Raw genomic sequence first — 19,956 nt, 5'->3', positions numbered from 1 at the left:
ATCATATTATATATATTACATTGCATTATATAATAAAATTTATATTCATTATATTGTACTATGTTATATCATTTATATTACATTACATAACATTACATTACATTGCATTATTTATTATATTGTATTACATTATATTATTGAGTTACATTGTATTACATTATATTACTATTATACATTATATTATAGTATATTATACATTATATTTCATTTCATCACATATTTTTTCTTATATTCCTTATATTGTATTAGGTTATATTATGTTATTTGTATTTATTATATATTCTATTCTATTCTATTCTATTCTATTCTATTCTATTCTATTCTATTCTATATTTTTTACATTATTTATATTATGTTACATATCACACTATATTACATTATATTACTTATATTATATTACATTATATTATATTACACTATATTACAATATTATATTTTATATTATATTATATTATAATTTTATTCTATTATAATTTTATTATATTACATTATTTATTATGTTACATTGCATTATATAATATAATTTATTCCATATTAATTATATCATAATATGCTATATTATATTATTTATAATTATTACATTATATAATCATTCAGCCATAGATAAATACATTTTCAATGGCATAAAACCAATAAAATGACATAAAATGCCATAAAACCAATCCTCCCTTCCTCAGTGGCAGCCCTGTGCTCACTGCCAGCTCTGCATGAAGCCTCTGGTGTGCTCCAGCTCTCCTGAGCTCCCTGGGATCAGCTTTTTCCTCCAAAAATCCAAAATCTGGGGTGCTGAAGGGCTTGGCTCAGCTGAGGTAGAAGGGATTGTTTGCAGGAACACAGATAAATCCATCAGAGCAGAACATTCAGCAAGTTATCTTCATTACTCACAGGGTTTAAAGTGATTTCCACCCCTAAATTAGGTTTTGTGTTATTTAGAGATGAGTAGTTCACCCCAGACACTCTGAGGTCAATATCTGGCACTCCTAATACATTCCAGAATTACCTGAAGGCCTTAACTCACAGAATTTTATTACAAAAACCCCAAATACCAAGATGCCAAGTTTTCACACTCCACCTGCAGAAATTTCCAAATATTTTGCCACTTTTGTGAGCAAAAAAAGAAACTAAATCTTGAATATTTCATATTTCTGTTACTAAATTATTGTTCCCTTCCTCTGGTAAATAGATAAAGAAGTTACCTTATAAAAACCCACTCTGACTCAGATATAAGGAGCCTGTTATTCTGCCTTGTGGTATACATTCTTTATTTGGAGGCAGTAAACATTTCTGTGTATTTAAAATACTCTTTTCAAACTGCTTTCCATTAATGAAATTACCTCAATTTTGCAAGATTAAGCTTTGGGATGCTGTGAGCAGCTGCAGTGCTGTGGATGACACATGAAACAAAACTTCCCTCACTGAGGGAGGAGTTTGGAAAGAGCAAAAGCAACTCCTGAAATTGTAAATATGAAAATTTAAAAGGCCTATGAAAAACTGAGAAGAAAACCTGGTTTGCTCAGCAAGACAATCTTGCCAAAGTGGAATCCTGGATTGGAAAAGTGAGAAAAAAAAGTCCATAAAATTGCCTAAACCCTAAGGACAACACAAAGAAAATACAATTGAAAGAATAGAAGTTATTAAGATTTTCTTGGGGAAATTCTTAATAATAAAAATAATAATAAAAAATAATAAATAAACAAACAAATAAATAAATAAAAATGAAAATGAAAATAAAAATAAAAATAAAAATAAAAATAAAAATAAAAATAAAAATAAAAATAAAAATAAAAATAAAAATAAAAATTAAAATAAAAATAAAAATGAAAATGAAAATGAAAATAAAATACATAAAAAGAAAAAGAAAAAGAAAAAGAAATAAAAATAAAAATAAAATTAATAAAATTAATAATAATGATAATGATAATGATGATGATGATAATAATAGTAATAGTAATAATAATAATAATAATAATAATAATAATAATAATAATAATAATAGGAAATTCTTAATGCTTGACTTTCTGATCTGAAAAGAAACAAATCAGTGATTATTCAGTCCAAAATGACTTTCTGCACCTTGTACTTTAATGTTGTCTCTGTTACTGACAAGAACTAAAGCTAAAATATTGATCTCCCAGGCTGCAATTAAACCCTGACTGAAACCAACCCTGTCCAAATAATTTCCCACTGAAAACTGATCAGGAATCCAAGTTGTTCATAAATATTCTGGGTACTTCTTTCATTATTAAACATCTCCCAGCAGCAAAGAGTTGCTGAAAGTGACTGAATGGGGGAAAGGGTTCCAGGATCAGCTCAGGAGCTGATGGTTTAAATTTGAATCCATGGATTGTTTTAATCCATGAAAAGGGCAGGAAGTTTGGGGTATTTTCTGCTGGTTTGCCAAGGGACCTTAGGGGGGAAAAAAAGAGCTAGAAAAATTGGTTGGATACCATTTAAACTCTTGTACAGAAAATAAACTGAGGCTGTAATCCCCTAAATCTTTCAGGATTGCATTCTAAACTTACCAAAATGTCTTCCCAACTGGCACCTTTTAAAATAACTCTAAAGTCTGTCAGATTAACTTCACCTTGAAACTTCAGATCTTTGCTGCATGCTTAATCCCTACAAAACACAGTTAAAAATGCCAACACCAAGGTATGTTCAAACCACCAAAATTAGCTTCATAATTTACAAGTATTCAGTGATGATAAACATCTTAAGAGTTAAAAAAAGCTGTCAGTGAGCCAAGAAAGAAAGGGAATTTTATTAAAGTAACAAGTCACAAATTTTTAGCCCATCTGGAAATTGAAAAAGGAAATCTCAGTTTATCACCTGAGCCTGGGTGCAGCTTCAAACAGGAGCAGGAAGGAAAACTGCCCTGAGATGTTGCAGAGATCTGGGGCTGGGGTCTGAGCTGCTTTTGAAATTAAATATATTTGGTCAGTGGCATTCGACCCCAGCACTTGATATCCACAAGGTCAAGTGCTCCTGATGAGATGCTGGCACTGGTTGGGAAGAACAGGATTTGCAAGGTTGGATGTCTGTGGTGCCATGGGAACAGATCCCCTGGAGACTCCAGATGGAGGAGAATGAGTGCACACAAATCCTCAAGGGCTTCCAAAGTGCGACCAGGAAGGAAAGAATTCCAATTTTTGTCATTCTCCCCAAGCAGGGACTCATGTATAACTTAGCTCTAAACTTAAAAACACACACACAGGAGGGCAGAGAGGCACAGAAAACAGGAAATGGATGTTTTTCCTCTTCCTTTCCCAATGACACAGCAATGCAGAGCCTGGACCAGTGCAACCTTTGCTGTGTCCTCCCAAAAACACAAACCCTGACCTCCCTCCACTCCCCTGTTTCCACCTCCTGTGGGTCCTGACAGGTGCCCATCATCACTGGCCTTTCAATGAAAACCAGTTTCAATAAAACCTCTTTACCGTCATGTCAGCTACCTTAGCACAAAGAAATCAGTCTTTATTCAACTGGTTTCTTCTCAATTAAAAAAATAAACTAAAAATAAAACCCTGTTGTAAAACACTTCACACTGGAAATGTGATAAACACCCAGTGTTGGCAGAGTATGGAGATGTCCCAGAGGATGGAGATAACACCCAGTGTTGGCAGAGCATAAGGACAGAGATGTCCCACTGCTCACATAAAGATTTCACTCTTCCATTCCTTTTTCCACCCTCCTGCCTGTTTGCTTTGCTCTAGGAATGTGCTGCCTGTAACCAGAATAGTTTTGTACACCCAGGGTGAAGTTTCTCCTGGGTGTGAGCGCTCCTGGGGAGCTGTGGGCACGGGGGCAGCAGCAGCAACAGCAGCAGCAGAACCAAAACCAGAATCAGAATCAGAAGCAGCAGCAGAAGCAGAACCAGAATCAGAAGCAGCAGCAGAACCAAAACCAGAATCAGAATCAGAACCAGAATCAGAAGCAGAACCAGAACCAGAAGCAGTAGATCAGAACCAGAATCAGAAGCAGCAGATCAGAACCAGAAGCATCAGCAGCATCAGCAGCAGTGGCTGCGGGGCAGGAGCCGCAGCTGAGTCACAGCGCTGCCTCTCCCCTGCCAGGGATTTTCTGTCCAAGCTCACAGACATCTCTGTGACCAGGGATTCTTCCTCTCAGGGCTGAACCTCCAGCGTTTTGATGTTTAAAATTAGGGATTTGTACAGGGGCATCCTCGTCCCTGTTCCATGGTTAATGCTGCCGCCCTCCCCTTTTCCCCCAGTGTCTCTGCTCAGGCTTTTTCCAAGGATGAAATAAAATCCATCATCATTAAATATTAATGTAAACTTCCACGTCCATTAACTGATCCAAACAGATTTATTTAAACTACAAAGTATTTGCCTTGGACTCAAGTAGTTTTTTAAAACAGTCCAAATATGAATGATTTTATATTTATCACAACGTCCTTACCAGCCCTGGAAATTCAGGAGACAGATCCAAACTCTGAACTTACGATTCCTTTGGATAAAACCCTCTGCTTCAGAAATGTGGCAAAGCTGTTCCAATGGTTTGCTACAATGGACAAGGTTCAGTCAGGAGGTCAAAGCCTCCTTCCCTGAAATGTTTTCCAAATAAGCCAAGTGAAAGAAAAAAATTCCAAATGCAAGGTTCAGAACTGCAGGAATTATATCATAATCATTATAACAAATTATTTGTAAAAGTCAAATGAGCAAAAGATGGTCTTTGCCACCCAAAACCTTTAGTATTCCAAGCTGGTTAACATATGGAACACGAGACTGAAGCCAGTTTATAATCGCTGAAAATGCTCTGTTAGTATTTATGGATTTAATTCTACATTTGCTACATGCCCGTGGGGATAAATATGTTTTGCTACTTGTTCTGGATGTGTCTGAAAAGCAGCAAAGAAATAGTGATAAATAATAATTCAATGCAGAAAAACTGTTCTTTTTGTTTATTTTAAATCCCACTGCTTAGCACAAGGTCACTATGTTCCACAAATACTTAATCTACCAAAAATAGGAGACAAAAGTCGACCTTGGTGAATCCTGGGGGTGTCCAAGGAAGGACTGGATGTGTCAGAGCCCTGGGCTGGTCACAAGGTGGGGATGGGGCACAGCTTGGACTGAAATCCATTTGCTTCATTTGATGCAATTTCTCGCTTGTATGATATTTCTTTACTGCTAAATTTTTTTAAAAACCTGAAATTTGGGGAGTTCCCTACACATCACCACCAAGGGCACTCCTGTCTTGTAAGAAAACTGAAAACCAAAAAGGCAAATGTGGGCTTGCCTGCAATTCCTGTACTGACTACAAATAAGCTGTGATGATTTTAAGTAATTTTCTGGATCAATCCCTGACCAAGAGCTAAATTATCTTCTGTCCCAACTCTGCCCTTCCTTGCAGAACTGGAGCCTTAACTCAAAGCTGTCCAACTCTCAATTTCCTCCTCCTCTTGATTTATTTTGCAATTTGTAACTCTGTGCCCCATGATTCCAGCAAACAAATCACAGGTCCAGCAAAGCCCTGCCAGTCTTGACAAGGTGAATGAGATTTCTCTGCATCCCCAGTCTGCCATGAGGATTTGCTTCTCCAGTAATTCTTGGCCTGAGCAGCAAAATATGAGCAGTTCCTTGTGAGTGCCGTTACTTCTTCCATATGATTCTGTCTTTAATCACAATCCAGAGTCAGATGAAAAATTTGAGATTATTAATGGATGTTCCTTCTCCAGGAGCATCCTGCAATAGACTCCAAAAATTTGAGACTTGCTCAATCTGTCTTCTCAAAAGCTGAACTGCTGCAATGCTAAAAATGTGCATGAGAAAAGGGCACGAGGAATTGGAAGGAGTTGATGCACATTTCAAACACTTCCCTATGAAAATGTGGTTTCAATATTCCTCCAGTGTACTCCTAACTCACCAAAAAGCAGTTTGAGATGTTGGATTTATTTATTCATTCATTTATTTCTGAATTTATTTCTATCCAATTATGGGGATCAAATTGCTACCAAAGCCTGCTTTGCTACCAAAACTACAAAATGTTGTTAGTGCCTGTGAATCAATATTTAAATTTAAGTCTTCTAAACATCTTGCCTTAGCTTGATTCTTTTTAAACACTAAAATCAACACAGGGAATCTGGAAAGTCAATTGGGCTTTAAGGAAGGAGTAGATATTGGGATAAAGAGCAACATGAACATGTGGTAGTAATAGATTCTTACAAATAAATATTCTAATGAGTCAGGAGAGCTGGTATTTTATCTTTGATAAATTCTGTTAAAGAGGAACAGCAAGAACACAAAGAGAGAACTTTGAATTATGACAACCTAAATGCATTTGATCCTGTAATTTAAATGTATGGCAAAACAATAATCTGTTCAGGTACTGAGTGTAATTCAATGGATCAGTGATGAATTGAGTATTTCAATAACCAGCCATGAGAATTCTCAAATCCATTATTACAGCTTGAGCAAGGACAATTTCTTCCAGCCCATGTGCCCTTTACAAGCTGAGTATTTCTAATCAGTGAGAGCTGAATGACCTAAGGAATAAACAAGAATGGGAGAGGGGAAGGGATGAGGAGGGGAAAGCAAAAATAAACTTCTGGAAATGTGGTTTAGGGAAAACCTGGCTCTGCTACAAACTCACACGTGCAGGAGAACAGAGGGAGGGAGGTGAGCAAATTTCCAGCACCCAATTTCCAGTGCCCTGTGCCTTTCTGGTGGAACCATCATTTGCATTTAATCATGCTGTTCATAAAAGGCTCTTGGAAGGCTACAGAAATGTAATCCCATTATTCCAACACAAAGAAATAGGAGAATGTAACCCCCTTTATTCCAGCACAAAGAAATTCCAGCAAGGTGATCTCTCAATGGCTGAGCTTGCAAGTCCCAATCATCTGTTTGTTGGGTTTTTTTCCTCCAAAGAGATGCCATAAATGGAAGGAAAATTTCCCCAAGTGATAAAGGCATAAACTAAACACATATTTATCCCACCAAAATACTGGAGAGGGGATTTTTAACAATGCCTGCATTAGCTACAAGGATACTTTATGCAGAAATCAGGCAGGCACCTCTGAGAAAATGTGTTTGAATAATGGCAAGTATTTTATTTTCAGTAATCTCTTGGGCTGAACAATAAGAATTACATCACTCTCCATCCTGTGATGAATTCTTGTTGTAAAAGTCTGAATTTTCCATTATCTTCCAACTTTTTCTTTCAGAGGGCCCTAGTAAAACAGAAGGTGAGCAGGAAGAGAATTTCCCAGGTGACAATTCCTGGTGGACTGTGGCTGTCCCACCCTCTGGGGATGGTTTTGAAGGGTGATTTTTAATGGCACATGGGCAGGGGAACGGGAAAATGATCATGGAATTATGATCAGCCCCCCTGGTCACAGAGCTCTGCTGGAGCTGCACTCCACTGAATGCTTTAATTTGCTTGAAAAAGCCTCAAAATTGCTGTTTTTGTGGAGGTATTTACACCAGTTTACAGCTTAAGCTAGAAAATTAACCAGCAGAGTATCCCCACTTTTGTCACATTAATTTATTGTCATAACTTTTGCCTATTTGAAATGAAGGGTGGCAGATTAAAAGTCAGGAATTGATTCCTCAGAAAAATCAACTGAAACTTTTTCTTTCTTTGGTTCTGTTGCACTTCTTGCACTTGGATTTCTCAGTTTCTTCTGATCTGAGCTCTTCCAGAATACTCTTTCATGGGGAATTCTGTTTATCTTAGTTTTTTGGGTCAGGAAGAAAACTCCAAAGCTTGTCAGGATTTTGTTTCTCATGTTTTTCAGGATTTTATCCCAAAACTTGGCAGGTCTTTCTAGACTTTTTGCACAAATTTAATTCATCCTGCCTTTTTGGCTCACTTTGCTTCTGAAGGCACAAAATGGCTCTGAACTACGTGCCTGTTTTATCTTTATATCTATTTTTACTTTATTAACTATAGACACATGTGTTGTTTTTATATATTAACAAATAAGTTTTCTATATTTACTTATGTAGCTAAAACCGTGACTAACTTTTAACCAATCACTTTTTGTCTTCTTAAAAACTGCAGAATCATGGAGAAGAAGGAAGAAGGACAGCTAAAAACTACACTTTTTTCCCTCTATCTTTATATATTAAACACTCTAAAATCTATATTCATTTCAGTGGCATACTGAACATTCTACTATTTTCTACTTAATTTTTTATATATCTTGGTTTACTCAGGGACATTTGGAAGCTTTTCTGTCAGTGACAAATAGGATAAATATTTTTTTTGGAGAATAGGACAACTAGAGAAATGTCTCTTCATTTCTGGATTCCTACAGAAACAGCTTTTGTAAAAAGGAACAGCAAGTAAAAATGTCACGACTAACCACAGCACATTATTTCCCCAAAACATCTTTGCTGCCACATGCAGACACTTCACTGCTCATGTGGAAACAATACCAGAGTAAATAAACACAAGGAATTGTGAACAGAACATGCCCAATCATTATTTAATGCCTTTCACTGCCACTTCCAAGCCTCCACAGTAATTTCACCCTAAATGTTCTATTTTGGTTTCAACACAAAGGGCCAGATCAGAAGTTTTTAATACAAAAAAAGACAATGACATGAGAACTTCGTACACTTGGATTTTTCTTCTTTACCCTTTCCAAAAGGTTTCAGCAATGGTTGATTCAAGTAAAAACAAGTTCTAAAATATTCTTTTGAAGTAAAAATTTCAAGTTTTAAATAGTTCTTGAAGTCTGCTCTATTTTGTTTTAACATGGTTAAGTGACTGCACACTGACCTCAAAATGTGCAGCAGCATTAATGGGGACAGTTGACAAAGAGAATTGTAAAAGGCAGTAACTGTTCAGTTTAATTTGAGTTTGGACAGAAAAAACCTTATTCCATCTTAATACAATAAAAGAATCTACACAGTCAGGTCCTGTGCACTTGAGTCTAAACAGAAATATTTTTTGAGAGGATATTAAAGATGATTGAATATTTATAATTTAAACTATCTGATCAGAGCTGTTTCTAATCAATTTATTTTCCATTTACAGACATATAGAACTTCTGCTGGTCCTACAGTCACGGGTTTTTATCCTGAGTTCTCAGGCAATGTTTCAGACAAAACTGAGGAATTTGTCCTCATTATGCAGAATAATTTTATGCCTTGCACACTCTTTCAGGAAAATGCTGCTGGATTGCTGCAGACAGAGGGAGATTAGAAAAGCACACACTTTTACACATGTGCACATTAAGCTGCTGCTTGCCCCAAGTGAAATTAGTTGTGTGTGTTAACGAGATTAGCAGCACAGCACTGCAGCCCTGCTGCAGCAGAGATGGGGACTCTGATACTTTACAACAAGCTGCTTTTGCTGATTAACATCATTAACTCTGATTGATGTATTACACATAATCCTATTTTCCAACATGAAAGTTACTTGCTTGAGTCCTCGAAGTGAAAATATTGTGGTTCTCATCTCGAGGAGTCCAGTGTCTAGATCTAAAGAATTTCAGTCATCTCTCAGAAAAACCACTCTAAAACACAGACTAATTAAAGAAATACAAAAGTGACTTTTAGAACCATTGTTCATCCCTCAAAAATAAACACTTTCTTGACACCAATTAGGTTTGCTTCCTTTCACACACTCAGTTGAAAATTCCCAAGCTTAAACAGTCTTTGAAATGAAATTGTGTGCTTTAAACCTTACATTAGTGTTTGTTAAAGAGTTACATGCACTGAATCTTCACCCCATCTTGATAGACAGACAGACAGACAGACAGACAGAGCAGTTTGCCACCTGTTTTTCAAAAGGCTGAAACCACTCCTGGAATTCTGTTGCACAGCAAACATCACAAATTCACTGTTCTAGATCACCCAGGGAAATTCAGACATTCAGGGAAAGCCTCCAGCAGCCCAGTGACAAGCCCAGCAAATCAGAAAATCGAGATTTAATTCTATTGTTACCACATAAAGTCACACAGGATTCCAGGATAACAGCACCTGGTGTGTTTATTCTATACTGAAAGCCTTCCAGAGAGCTGTTCCTGAAATACAGGGACATAATCACCAAGGGATTTGGGCAATAACAATCACACTCTGCCATCTCCTTTTACTGTGCAGTTGTATTTTACTCTAAAGGCCATTTAGAAGCTGATTTATCATCAATGCACAGCCCAACATCCAAGGCTCTGGGACCTGAAAAAGACATTTAGAATGGGTTACAATATTCAGGGGGGAAAATAAAATAGAAAACAAAAAAGAAACCCACCAAGCAATAACCCCAAAGCTTCATTAGCTGCCTGATTTTTTGGAAAGGCCTTCTAGCAAATAAAACAACTGCAAGACTAAACAGAAACAGGTTGATGTAAGAACAGAAACTGCTGTAAGGCCCTCAGCAACCCAGTGGAAGTGATTTGAGTAGAAATAATATAGAAAATATACTTTCTATTGGTGTCTGCCTTGACTCCTCCCATGTGCTGCTAAGGAAGATAATCTCACCCTGGTGTGCATTGAATTGCTGCTGGTTCACATCAGACACTTCTTAGTAAGAAAATTAATCAGCACAAAAAAATCCTAGAACATGGGTCTGACTACAAGAATTTTGGCAGAGAACAGCCTGACATGAACCCAGAATCTCTAAATCCCATCACCTCTGCACTGTAACCCCACAAGAGATCTCATGAGACCTGTCTTCAAAAGAGCTGAGTGACTTCTCACTGGCACCAAGGAAGAAATTCCTTTTATTCCAGTGCAAGAAAATTACAGCCATGAGCTACTTTCTATCTGGACAACACCCACCAGTCAAAATTCCTACCAATTCTTCTCAAAAAAAAGTTTATACACACAGATGTACATGACTACAGACACACAAACACATTTTTAAAGGCCTATCACAAACACTCTTGTCATTTATTGATATAAATTGTAAGGAACAGCCACACAAGAATCAGGAAAATTACTTTTGGTTATCTGTTCAAAGACAAAGGCTTCACAAATAATTTTTCCTCATTAAAAGTATCCTTAGGATTTTAATTTATCTTGAACAGGAGATGGCTGAGACATCAACTCTTGAGTACAAGTTGTGCACTGGCAGCACACTGTGAAACCATATTGCCACTCAATGGAATTGGATCTAGTTATCATATTTTATGATTAAACCTTTTTATCACACTTCCAGAATCACAAATTTGATATGATGGCTTTTCTAATATTAATTTAGAAACCTTTAACATCTTGTTAAGCCTTTCTCAGTGCTGAAGTGTGTGTATACCTAGAAGACTTTTGTTGGAAATGATCTTCAGTGCAAAAGAAGCCACTGAAATAAATCAAGGGGGAGTGAAATAATGCTGAGGCTTCCTCTCTGGAACCATCCTGGTTTCCCTGAGCAAATGTGAGACTTAAGAGACTGTGGCTGATCTCATATTGGAGTTTAATCCCCTGAATCTGGACTGTTTCAGTGGAATTATAATCAGTTTTATTAGTAAGAAATCAGAAGGAATAAAGAAGAAATGAGGTCAAGCAGAGCAAACGTGGGGTCAGGCACGGAGCTGTGCACACACAGACCTGGAGCAGCCCATGAGTTCAATGAATCCCAGCTCCATCAGAATTCCTGGAGCGAGCAGCTGTGCCCTGGCAGCAGGTGATGGATCCCAGCAGGAGCCCACACATCCCTCAGCATTCCCTGGCACAGCTGGAGCTGAGCTGGGTCCTTTCTGAACCCTGCACTGCCCGAGACATCTGTGGGAAAACCAGGATTTAACACTCCGTGTCCTCTGAATTAGAACCCTTCTATCACTTCAGCTTGAAAAGCATGAAGAAGGATTTGACCTCAGCCACCTGATGCCTTAGGATTTCAGCTTTTGTATTTTCCATCCTTCTGTAGTGCTGCAGTTCTTTAGTGCCTGACTCCAAACTCCATGTGCAGGCTCAGCTGCTGCTTCCCCATCCTGCTCAGACACAGCAATTCCTCCCCAGGCCTGCAATCAAGGACACCTCACTGCCCCAGGCCTGAGAGATGGAAACAAAAGGGACTTGGGGGCAGCAAAGCTGCCCTAAATGACTTCATTCCCTGCAGCTGCAATTGGGAGATGAACCCCCAATGTGCAAATGGACCCAACTTGGAAAAGTGTCAGACCTGTGACCCATTGGCCATTGTTGGGTGCAGCCCAAAATGTACCTGGAGACCCTTCAATAAATAGAAACTGCTTTTTATTCCCTTAATTCTGCCTGGCCTCTGTTTTTTTGGGTAGCCCCAAAAGGCATCACTGCTGTTTGTTGGGAATCTGTTTATTCACATTTGTGAGTCAGCCAGGGAGGGACAACCTGTGGGGACAGAAAAAAGGACAAAATCTTTGCACTTTCTGCCCAAACCTGAAGCAGTTTGCAGCTGTCCTTGGCAGCCTGAGAGCACTGAGCTCTCCCTGAGAGGACCAGTGTGACTGGGCACAGATAAAGCTGTTTAATTAGCAGAAGCAGCAGTGCAGCCAAGCAAGGAGTTTTCATTCCCGAGCCAGGGCAGGGGCTGCCCTCCCACCCACGGTGTCTGGGAGGTTTTATCACCTCGCTGCACATTTCTGTCACTCCACAAGGAAAGCTGACTCCTCTTTGGAGGCAATGTCATTACTGCAGGTAACATTTTACTTCATCATTTCTGGCTTCGCTTTTTGTCATCTACAACATTGCTTTCTCTGCCAATTTACTCTTTTCCATTCTTGACAATTTTTCCACCTGCCTGTAATTACCCTTTGCTGCTGTGTTCAGCCAACCAGCTCCAAATTCCTTCTGTGGAGGTTCTGCACCCAAACCTGGCTGCCTGCATTTGTTATTCCCTTCCTGAAACACGAGTTTATATTCAAAAATGGATTTTCATTGAGGTCTTACCATTACTTCTAATTACCATTCCTTCTTACAATTGAAGACTTAAATGCAGATTGCAGTGTACCTTATTTATAAATGCATGAGCCCCCCCAAACACCAATTATTTCAGTGGTATTAAAGCAGATTTCTGTAGTATAAAGCATTCCTAATGGGATATAATTATGTGACATTGGATATGATATTTCTGTGGGTCGCTCACACGGTGCTATTAAGAACTGGGTACTGAAACTGCATAAAATGAAGTCACTACTTTCAGAAAATCCCGTGGGAATACTTAGCATCAATCTTTTTGGGAAACATGCTTCCAGCAAAAATGCCTTTTCCAGTGTCCTGCAGTGTTTGCACGATGGGAAACCCCATCCATATAAAACAGGAAGTCCTCTACTCACACTTTTGCAAGATGAAGATGAAAACATCTAATATTATGGTTTATAATACCCTTTTGTTCCATGCCTTTCCTGTTTCAAAAGGTTACAATTCACTACTGGCAAGCCATTATCAAATTCTGAATAGCAGAATTTCTTATTTTACGTGGTTCCATAGTCTACCAAGAAATTTGTTATTCCTCTTATCTCCCACTTCAGTCTCATTACTTTGAAATCTACCTCCCTGAAATTCATTATTTCCTTGCCAATTTTTCCATTTCCTTTCTCTGAAGGCAAACTTTAGAAGAAAACATTGGCAAACTTTTTTCTCTAATATTACCCATTCACCTAAACGTGTTACTACAGCTTTCATTAGGCTTCAGAGGCATTCCTATTGTCTCTAAAAGATAGGGAACAAAGAAAAATAATCACTTGGATCCTGAGCACAGGGAACTGGGATGGGATGGGATGGGATGGGATGGGATGGGATGGGATGGGATGGGATGGGATGGGGGTGACACCAGAACCTGCCCAAATTTGTGGCCAGCATCTCATTTACACTGCTTAAAATAACATTAGAGCCTGCAAGAGCTTGTTTAGATAGAGCAACACAGAGAGCACGGAGGAGAAAGTGTTTTCCATGAGAGATTGGCTTCTCATTTTCTATCTTGTCAAAAAGGTGATCGCCCTCACATACTGTGTTTGGCTATTTATACCAGCAGAACTGTAGATAAACAGCAAAAAAATCAGCAATTTTCTTCTTTAGACCATCTTAAAATACCAGCACAGACATTGTCTGGTGCTGCACCAGCTGGCTGTTGGGAGAGCAGACACAAAACACAACTTGGGTGAGGCTGCTGCACGCACAAATTCACATTTAACACCTTCCATGCTTTGAAACAAAACACACAAAACACAACTTGGGTGAGGCTGCTGTAAACACAAATTCAGATTTAACACCTTCCATACTTCAGTTAGCTCAGCTGCACACCCTGCTCCTCCAGCCCTTGCCCAGTGTGGAGTTAATATTTAAAACCTGGACAAAGAAGCAGAGTCAAGGCCCCATGAGCTGCACTTTACCCCTTGAAACACCTCATGCAGCGCCTGAGGAGACAGAATTCAGCATGAAACTGCAGAAAACCTCGTGGTTTCCTGCATGAGCCCTCCCAGCCTGCAGAGATGTGCTGTTTGTGCCTGCATCCCTCCTTTAATTGTGTTTTTATTTGGATTGCAGAGGCAGAGAGCCCTTTCTGCAGAGCTGGGAGCTGCGGGCCGTGCTGGGAAGCAGGGCTGATCTAATTACCAATTACCTGCTTGGAAGAAGCACACGCTGGCCTCATGCAAAAGCTTCTTGCCAGCTCCTTTTTGGAGGGTTGGGAACCCACTCCAAAGGCCACAGCTCGAGTGAGACTGAAATGTCTCACCAAGATAGCTCTGAAATGCAGAATTTTCATATGGAGCAAAAATTAGAGAGAAACCAAAGTAAAACCTGGGTCACTCTTGCTCAGTTTCAGAGGTTTTAAGGAACCTGTTGGCTCCTTGAAATATGGCAGTGTTATACCAAAGGCAAGGTTGTTTCTCTTTAATATCGAGAGTTTCTTGTTGCAAAGGTCATTTAAAATTCATACAGGTGATTCAGTATATGTTTTTTCTTCCCATATAAAATATAAATATTGATAAGATTGTCTTTTCCTTACACTCCACATTTGGTCATTTGGTCAAAGCCTTGGGAGCAGAGATCCTTTAAAACTCTCCTTCCTCCTCTCCAGCACTGGATTTGTCTCCAAACACATCCCACCCTCATTCCCAGTGCCGAGGAATCCCTTCCATCCCCTCCACCAGCTCCACATTTGTCCCAAGCTGGGTTTCCCTCCCCATTTCCCATCTGGCTCTGGATTTTCTGCTGGTAGCAGTGAGCTGTGCCACGCCAGGAGGCTGCAGGGACATTGTCCTCCTCCAGAGCCATCCCAAAGGACTGGAGAGCGCTCTGGCAGAGCAGCTGCCCTCATTTATGCATTATTAAAATCAAGCGACGCCTTCTAAATTTGGAAAACTCGCTCACTGAATGAAATGGAAGCTGCAGCTACTAAATCAACATGTTACAACTAAATCCATGGGAATTCTAGGCCAATTGGAGTTGGGAGCTGCTGATTAGTTATGCACAATTGAGCCATCCCTAATGAACAGAGTGACGGCGCTGAAATTGTCATTGTAGTGTGTTCACGCCCGTTTGGTACTTACAAAAAAACAACAGCACACACAGTTTTAATTGAAACAGTTTTCCACTTTCTGGTGAATGAAATAAAACCCCAAACCAAAAATCAAACCCTAAGAAACTCACGCTGCTCGCTTTGTGGAAAATTTGTGTGCTGCCAAGCAGTGTTCTTCTGCACTACAACAACTGTGTTCATATCCATGTTCCTATCATTATTAACATTAACTGTGTTCATTATTAACTGTGTGCATAATTAAAAAATATTTCTGATGAGCAACGTTGGCCCATAAATGGCTGGGTAATTTTAAACCAGAGAGTTTGCTCTTCGATTAGCATTTTTTCCCAGCCATTTGGGGTTTATCTTTGGAGCCTGTCACAAGCTGAGCAGCTACTCAGGCAGTAAACATGAAGTGAAATGCGTAATTGTCTGTGGGAAAAAAAATAATAAAATAAAAAAAAATAAGAAGTACTGATACTTGCAACCAGATTTGTGCTTAAAAAAACACGAGAACAAAATTTCTCAGCTTTGTTCTTTTTATAATTTCATTGCTGCTGCCAACGAGTCTTACATGGAACGAGTCCTTTAAAGGATGAGACGCTGAGTGATGATTAGTTTTCAACACTGAAGCAGCTTTCTGAATCTTATAGGTAAGTTTTTAATAAAGATAATAATCTATACACAGCACCTTGGCCCCTTGCCACTGATGTATGGCCTCTCATCAGCTGCTTGTTCAGCACTGAATATTCAGGACTTTTTGTGTACAGAACAAAATGGTTATTTCCTGAGGAAATTAAACATGTTTTAAACTAAGCCTGTCTAGCTGGAAGTTTTGGACACTTAATGCAGAATTAACAGAGAAATTGAAGCGAGCTGTCTAGGTTTAATTTAGCTCTGTCAGTGGTCGCTTGGATGACCTTGAACAAATTATTTCGCTCCTTAGTTTCCTCTGTTTGTAAAATATCAACAAAGATCCTCAGAGCTGTAGAACAACAATGGAAATGTGTCACATCCAATGTCCATTAAAGCTCACAAGTGGTCCTGGAAGCTGTGCTCTCCCCAGCAGAGCAGCATCTGTGCTGTGTCAGATGTGTTCCACACACCTCAGAACCATCCACCAGATGTGGGAACTCATCAGGAGAGGGTTGGAAATGTCTGCTCAACATGCAGCTGCAGGTGGAAAGGACATCACACCCAAATGCATAAAGAACAGGCCTGGAAATAAAATCAGCTTTTCCAAAGCCTTTATGGAAGTTGATATGAATTAACAGCCCTGCTCCCCTGGAAGGGTTTGCACTCCCCCTCCTCGTGGTGCTGCTCTGGAACGCCAGGAAATTTCCAGGATAACTGGGGGAAATGGTTGCTGGCTGTTTTCTTCCACCTGTGGGTCACTCATTGTACAAAGTGACCAGGAGAAAGTCTTCCATGGGAACCAGAACCAACCAAGAAAGCTTGCCATGGATTTATTGACTACAACCTTTAGGCTGTTTTGTATCTGTCCTTTCACTTGCCACCAAGGCTGGTGGACAATCTTTAGATTCAGCTTTTTTAACAGCCCTGTCTTCAGGAGAAGCACAACCACTAAATGTGGTTGGAAAACCCCAAAGAACCTGTAGGAAAATAATTATCCTTTACAGCTCTAACACACCCTGGACTGAGAAAAGGGGATGTTTTGAAACAGCTGCATTTACTCTTACCTTAAGAAGCCAGGAAAATAGCAAAAAAAATGCAAATTAGTATAGATAAGTATTTATCAAGTTTATTAGTATAGATAAGCCAATTGTCCTATTTTTTTTCCACTGTCCCGTGTCATAAAAGTAAAGTAATTGAAATAGGGAATTTCAATTTCAAATTTCAAAACTTGTAATAGGATAAACCTCTTAGGGTGAGAAACTGAGGAAAGATGTCACTGAGATCAAGATTGTAAGATGCAAGCAACAGCTGGGATTTGGTTCCAGGTGGAAGATCCCAAGCGATTCCATGAGCAACAATAACAACGTTGGGTTACTAAATCTTAGGTTTGAAGTATGAGTCCTCCTTTCAAAGAAATAAAATGTATTTGGAAACAAAGCATCCCTTCATGCCAGGGGTGAGAGGGAATATCCTTTGCTGACAGGAAAAGGTTTATGCTTCCTCTGGCCCTTGCTGAAGAGAGGATGCTGAACCAGGAGGATTTCTGTGTGATCCAGACCGAAATCCTTTGATTTGGAGTGAAATTGCAACCCACGAGCAACATCCACGTTCTCAATTTAAGGCAAACAAACACAGCACAGCTCAAAACACCACAGAGACAAAGGCCAAGCATCTGATCCTGAGAGCCCAGCAGCTGGGGAGGGTTTCTGGAGGCTCCCCGGGATGTTGTGGTGCTGGTCTTGCTGTTATTGACAGGGCTTGCTGGGAGCATCACATGACAGAGCTCTGCCAACCTCCCCTTGCAGCACAGCCCAGAGCAGCCACTGGCACTCACCTGCTGCCCCTCCCAACCTCTTCTCCTTCCCAAATTAATAATAATCCATATTCCATTCCAGCCCATAGGGTCAGACCCCTCACAGACCGACGCGTGCCCGCGTGGAGGTCCGGAGTGCCCGAGGTACGGAACAAACTCTTCTGCATCAATCACCACAATTCCCACCTCTCTGGAGCTGGAAGGGACTCACAAGGGTCAAATGTATCATTTTGCAGAATATATTTCAAAATCTTCTGCTAGAAAATGACCCATTCCTGGGAGAGGAAAGAGCCAGTGCAACAACAAACTGTTTTTTCTGGAACTACTACGTATCCATGTCACATACTATGAGGAGAAAAAAAAAAGGGGAAAGCAAGCAGGCATGAGTAACCTTGTGCAGATTTGTGAGGCTCCTGCCTGAAGTGCTCTTGGGGGAACTCCCCATGCAGGGCTTTCAAAGCTTCACCCCTGTCAACAGATTGTTGTTGTTTGTTAATTTGTTCATTTGGGGTGCATTTATCAAGTATGTAAAACCACGTATGTAAAACCACATCCAAAATATTTAGATTGCCTCCAGTGAGCACAGACAAATCTCCCAGAATGAAACCTCATGAACAAATGCAGTTATTGAATGTACCAGGCAGAGAGAGCTGTGCACTACGGAATATTAAATAAATAGATGTTTCTGCAAGGCAGGGAGCAGTGTCCATGGATGCATCTCCATGACGTAGCTACAGAGGCTGCCTCAGTCTGGCTGATACAACCACCTTGTTTTTTCAAAAAGAAAATAAAAAATAAAATAAAAATAAAAATAAAAATAAAAATAAAAATAAAAATAAAAATAAAAATAAAAATAAAAATAAAAATAAAAATAAAAATAAAAATAAAAATAAATGAAAACCTCCCCACCACACACAGAACCAACCACAAAATCAGACAGAAGGAAAAGCCTGGGAAATGTAACAGGTAATGTTACCTTAACATAAATAACATATCTGCTGTAGTTAAAGGCTTACATTTTCATTTCAAGTATTTTATTAAAGTACCGTTTTAAAGGGAATTGGATGGGCTCACAGCACTGCACGAACCCATGCAGACAGACAGCAAGGTTATGAATTCGAGACGCTGAGAATAAACCCCTAAACCCACAATCCCTTCCCGGATGATCTCAGCGCTACAAAAACAGACTTGTTTTACTCTGTATTATTTTAAGGCGCTGCTCAGACCTTCTGCACCGTAATTAGCAACAGCGAACGAGACGATTGTCAGCTCGATGTGCCGATGTGCAAACGCACAGGTTAGCGAGGGATCGATGGGAATATCGATAGGAATATGTCCTTCCCCTAGAGCAGTGGCAGCCAGCTCTGGAACAGCCATCAGCTCTCCCGCTGCTTCCAGCCGGCCGCGCTGATGGCCGAGCCCCACGCTTGGAAAATCCCACATTTTTCCTGCTATCAGTGGGAGCCCAAATAAAAGCGGGCGAGTTAATGAACCCCACGGCAGGAATTCCCGGGAGGGGGCTCCCGGGATCCTGAAGGACCTTCACGGACTGGCACAGGAGCAGCGTGAAAACAAACCGGCTCGTAAACACCAATTAACACACGCAGCGCCGCAGCCCCACTCGGGACACCCAAACCCAAGCTGATCCCACACTTATTTCTCAGGGAGCACAGGGAATGCTCGGTCACGGCGCTAGGGATGTTTTCTTTAGCGTTGTGACGGGGAACACATTTCAGGGCCGGTCAGGCGCTCCGGGGCTGCCTGAGGTTTATTTTTGCTCCATTTTGCGGTGCCTGAGGCCGCGCTGCAGCCGCTGAGCGGGGCCGTGCCCCAGGTGAGCCCGCACCTGCCGGGGCCGGACCGCGGGGAGCAGGGGGGCGAGGAGGAGGATGAGGATGATGAGGATGATGAGGGGCATGCGGGGGGGCACCTACCAGTCCGTGTGCGGCTCGTCGATGACCAGGAGCAGCTTGAACTTTCTGCCGACGGCCGCGGAGACGGCGGCGGTCGCGTCCACCAGCCCCGCCGAGGCCGCCGTCTGCTTCACGGCGTTGGAGAGCGAGCTGAAGAAGCTGCTGCCCGCAGACTGCTGCGGGGGAGGC

The 19,956-nt window shown here is 40.3% G+C and overlaps 1 protein-coding gene across 1 annotated transcript in view; it reads right to left on the bottom strand.

Annotated features, from left to right (window-relative positions):
- Positions 1 to 19,952, bottom strand: part of SYN2 (synapsin II) — a gene marked incomplete at its 5' end in the record, with an annotated part of 155,545 nt that extends 135,593 nt beyond the window's left edge. Inside the window, one exon of the mRNA XM_015640485.2 lies at positions 19,789 to 19,952. Coding sequence (XP_015495971.1) covers positions 19,789 to 19,952 — 164 coding nt within the window. The remainder of the gene's footprint in view (positions 1 to 19,788) is intronic.
- Between the last annotated feature and the right edge of the window lie 4 nt (positions 19,953 to 19,956).

This window comes from Parus major, chromosome 12 (assembly GCF_001522545.3).
Source record: "Parus major isolate Abel chromosome 12, Parus_major1.1, whole genome shotgun sequence".
Classification (NCBI taxonomy): Eukaryota; Metazoa; Chordata; class Aves; order Passeriformes; family Paridae; genus Parus; species Parus major.
This window is presented reverse-complemented; position numbering and strand designations above follow the sequence as displayed.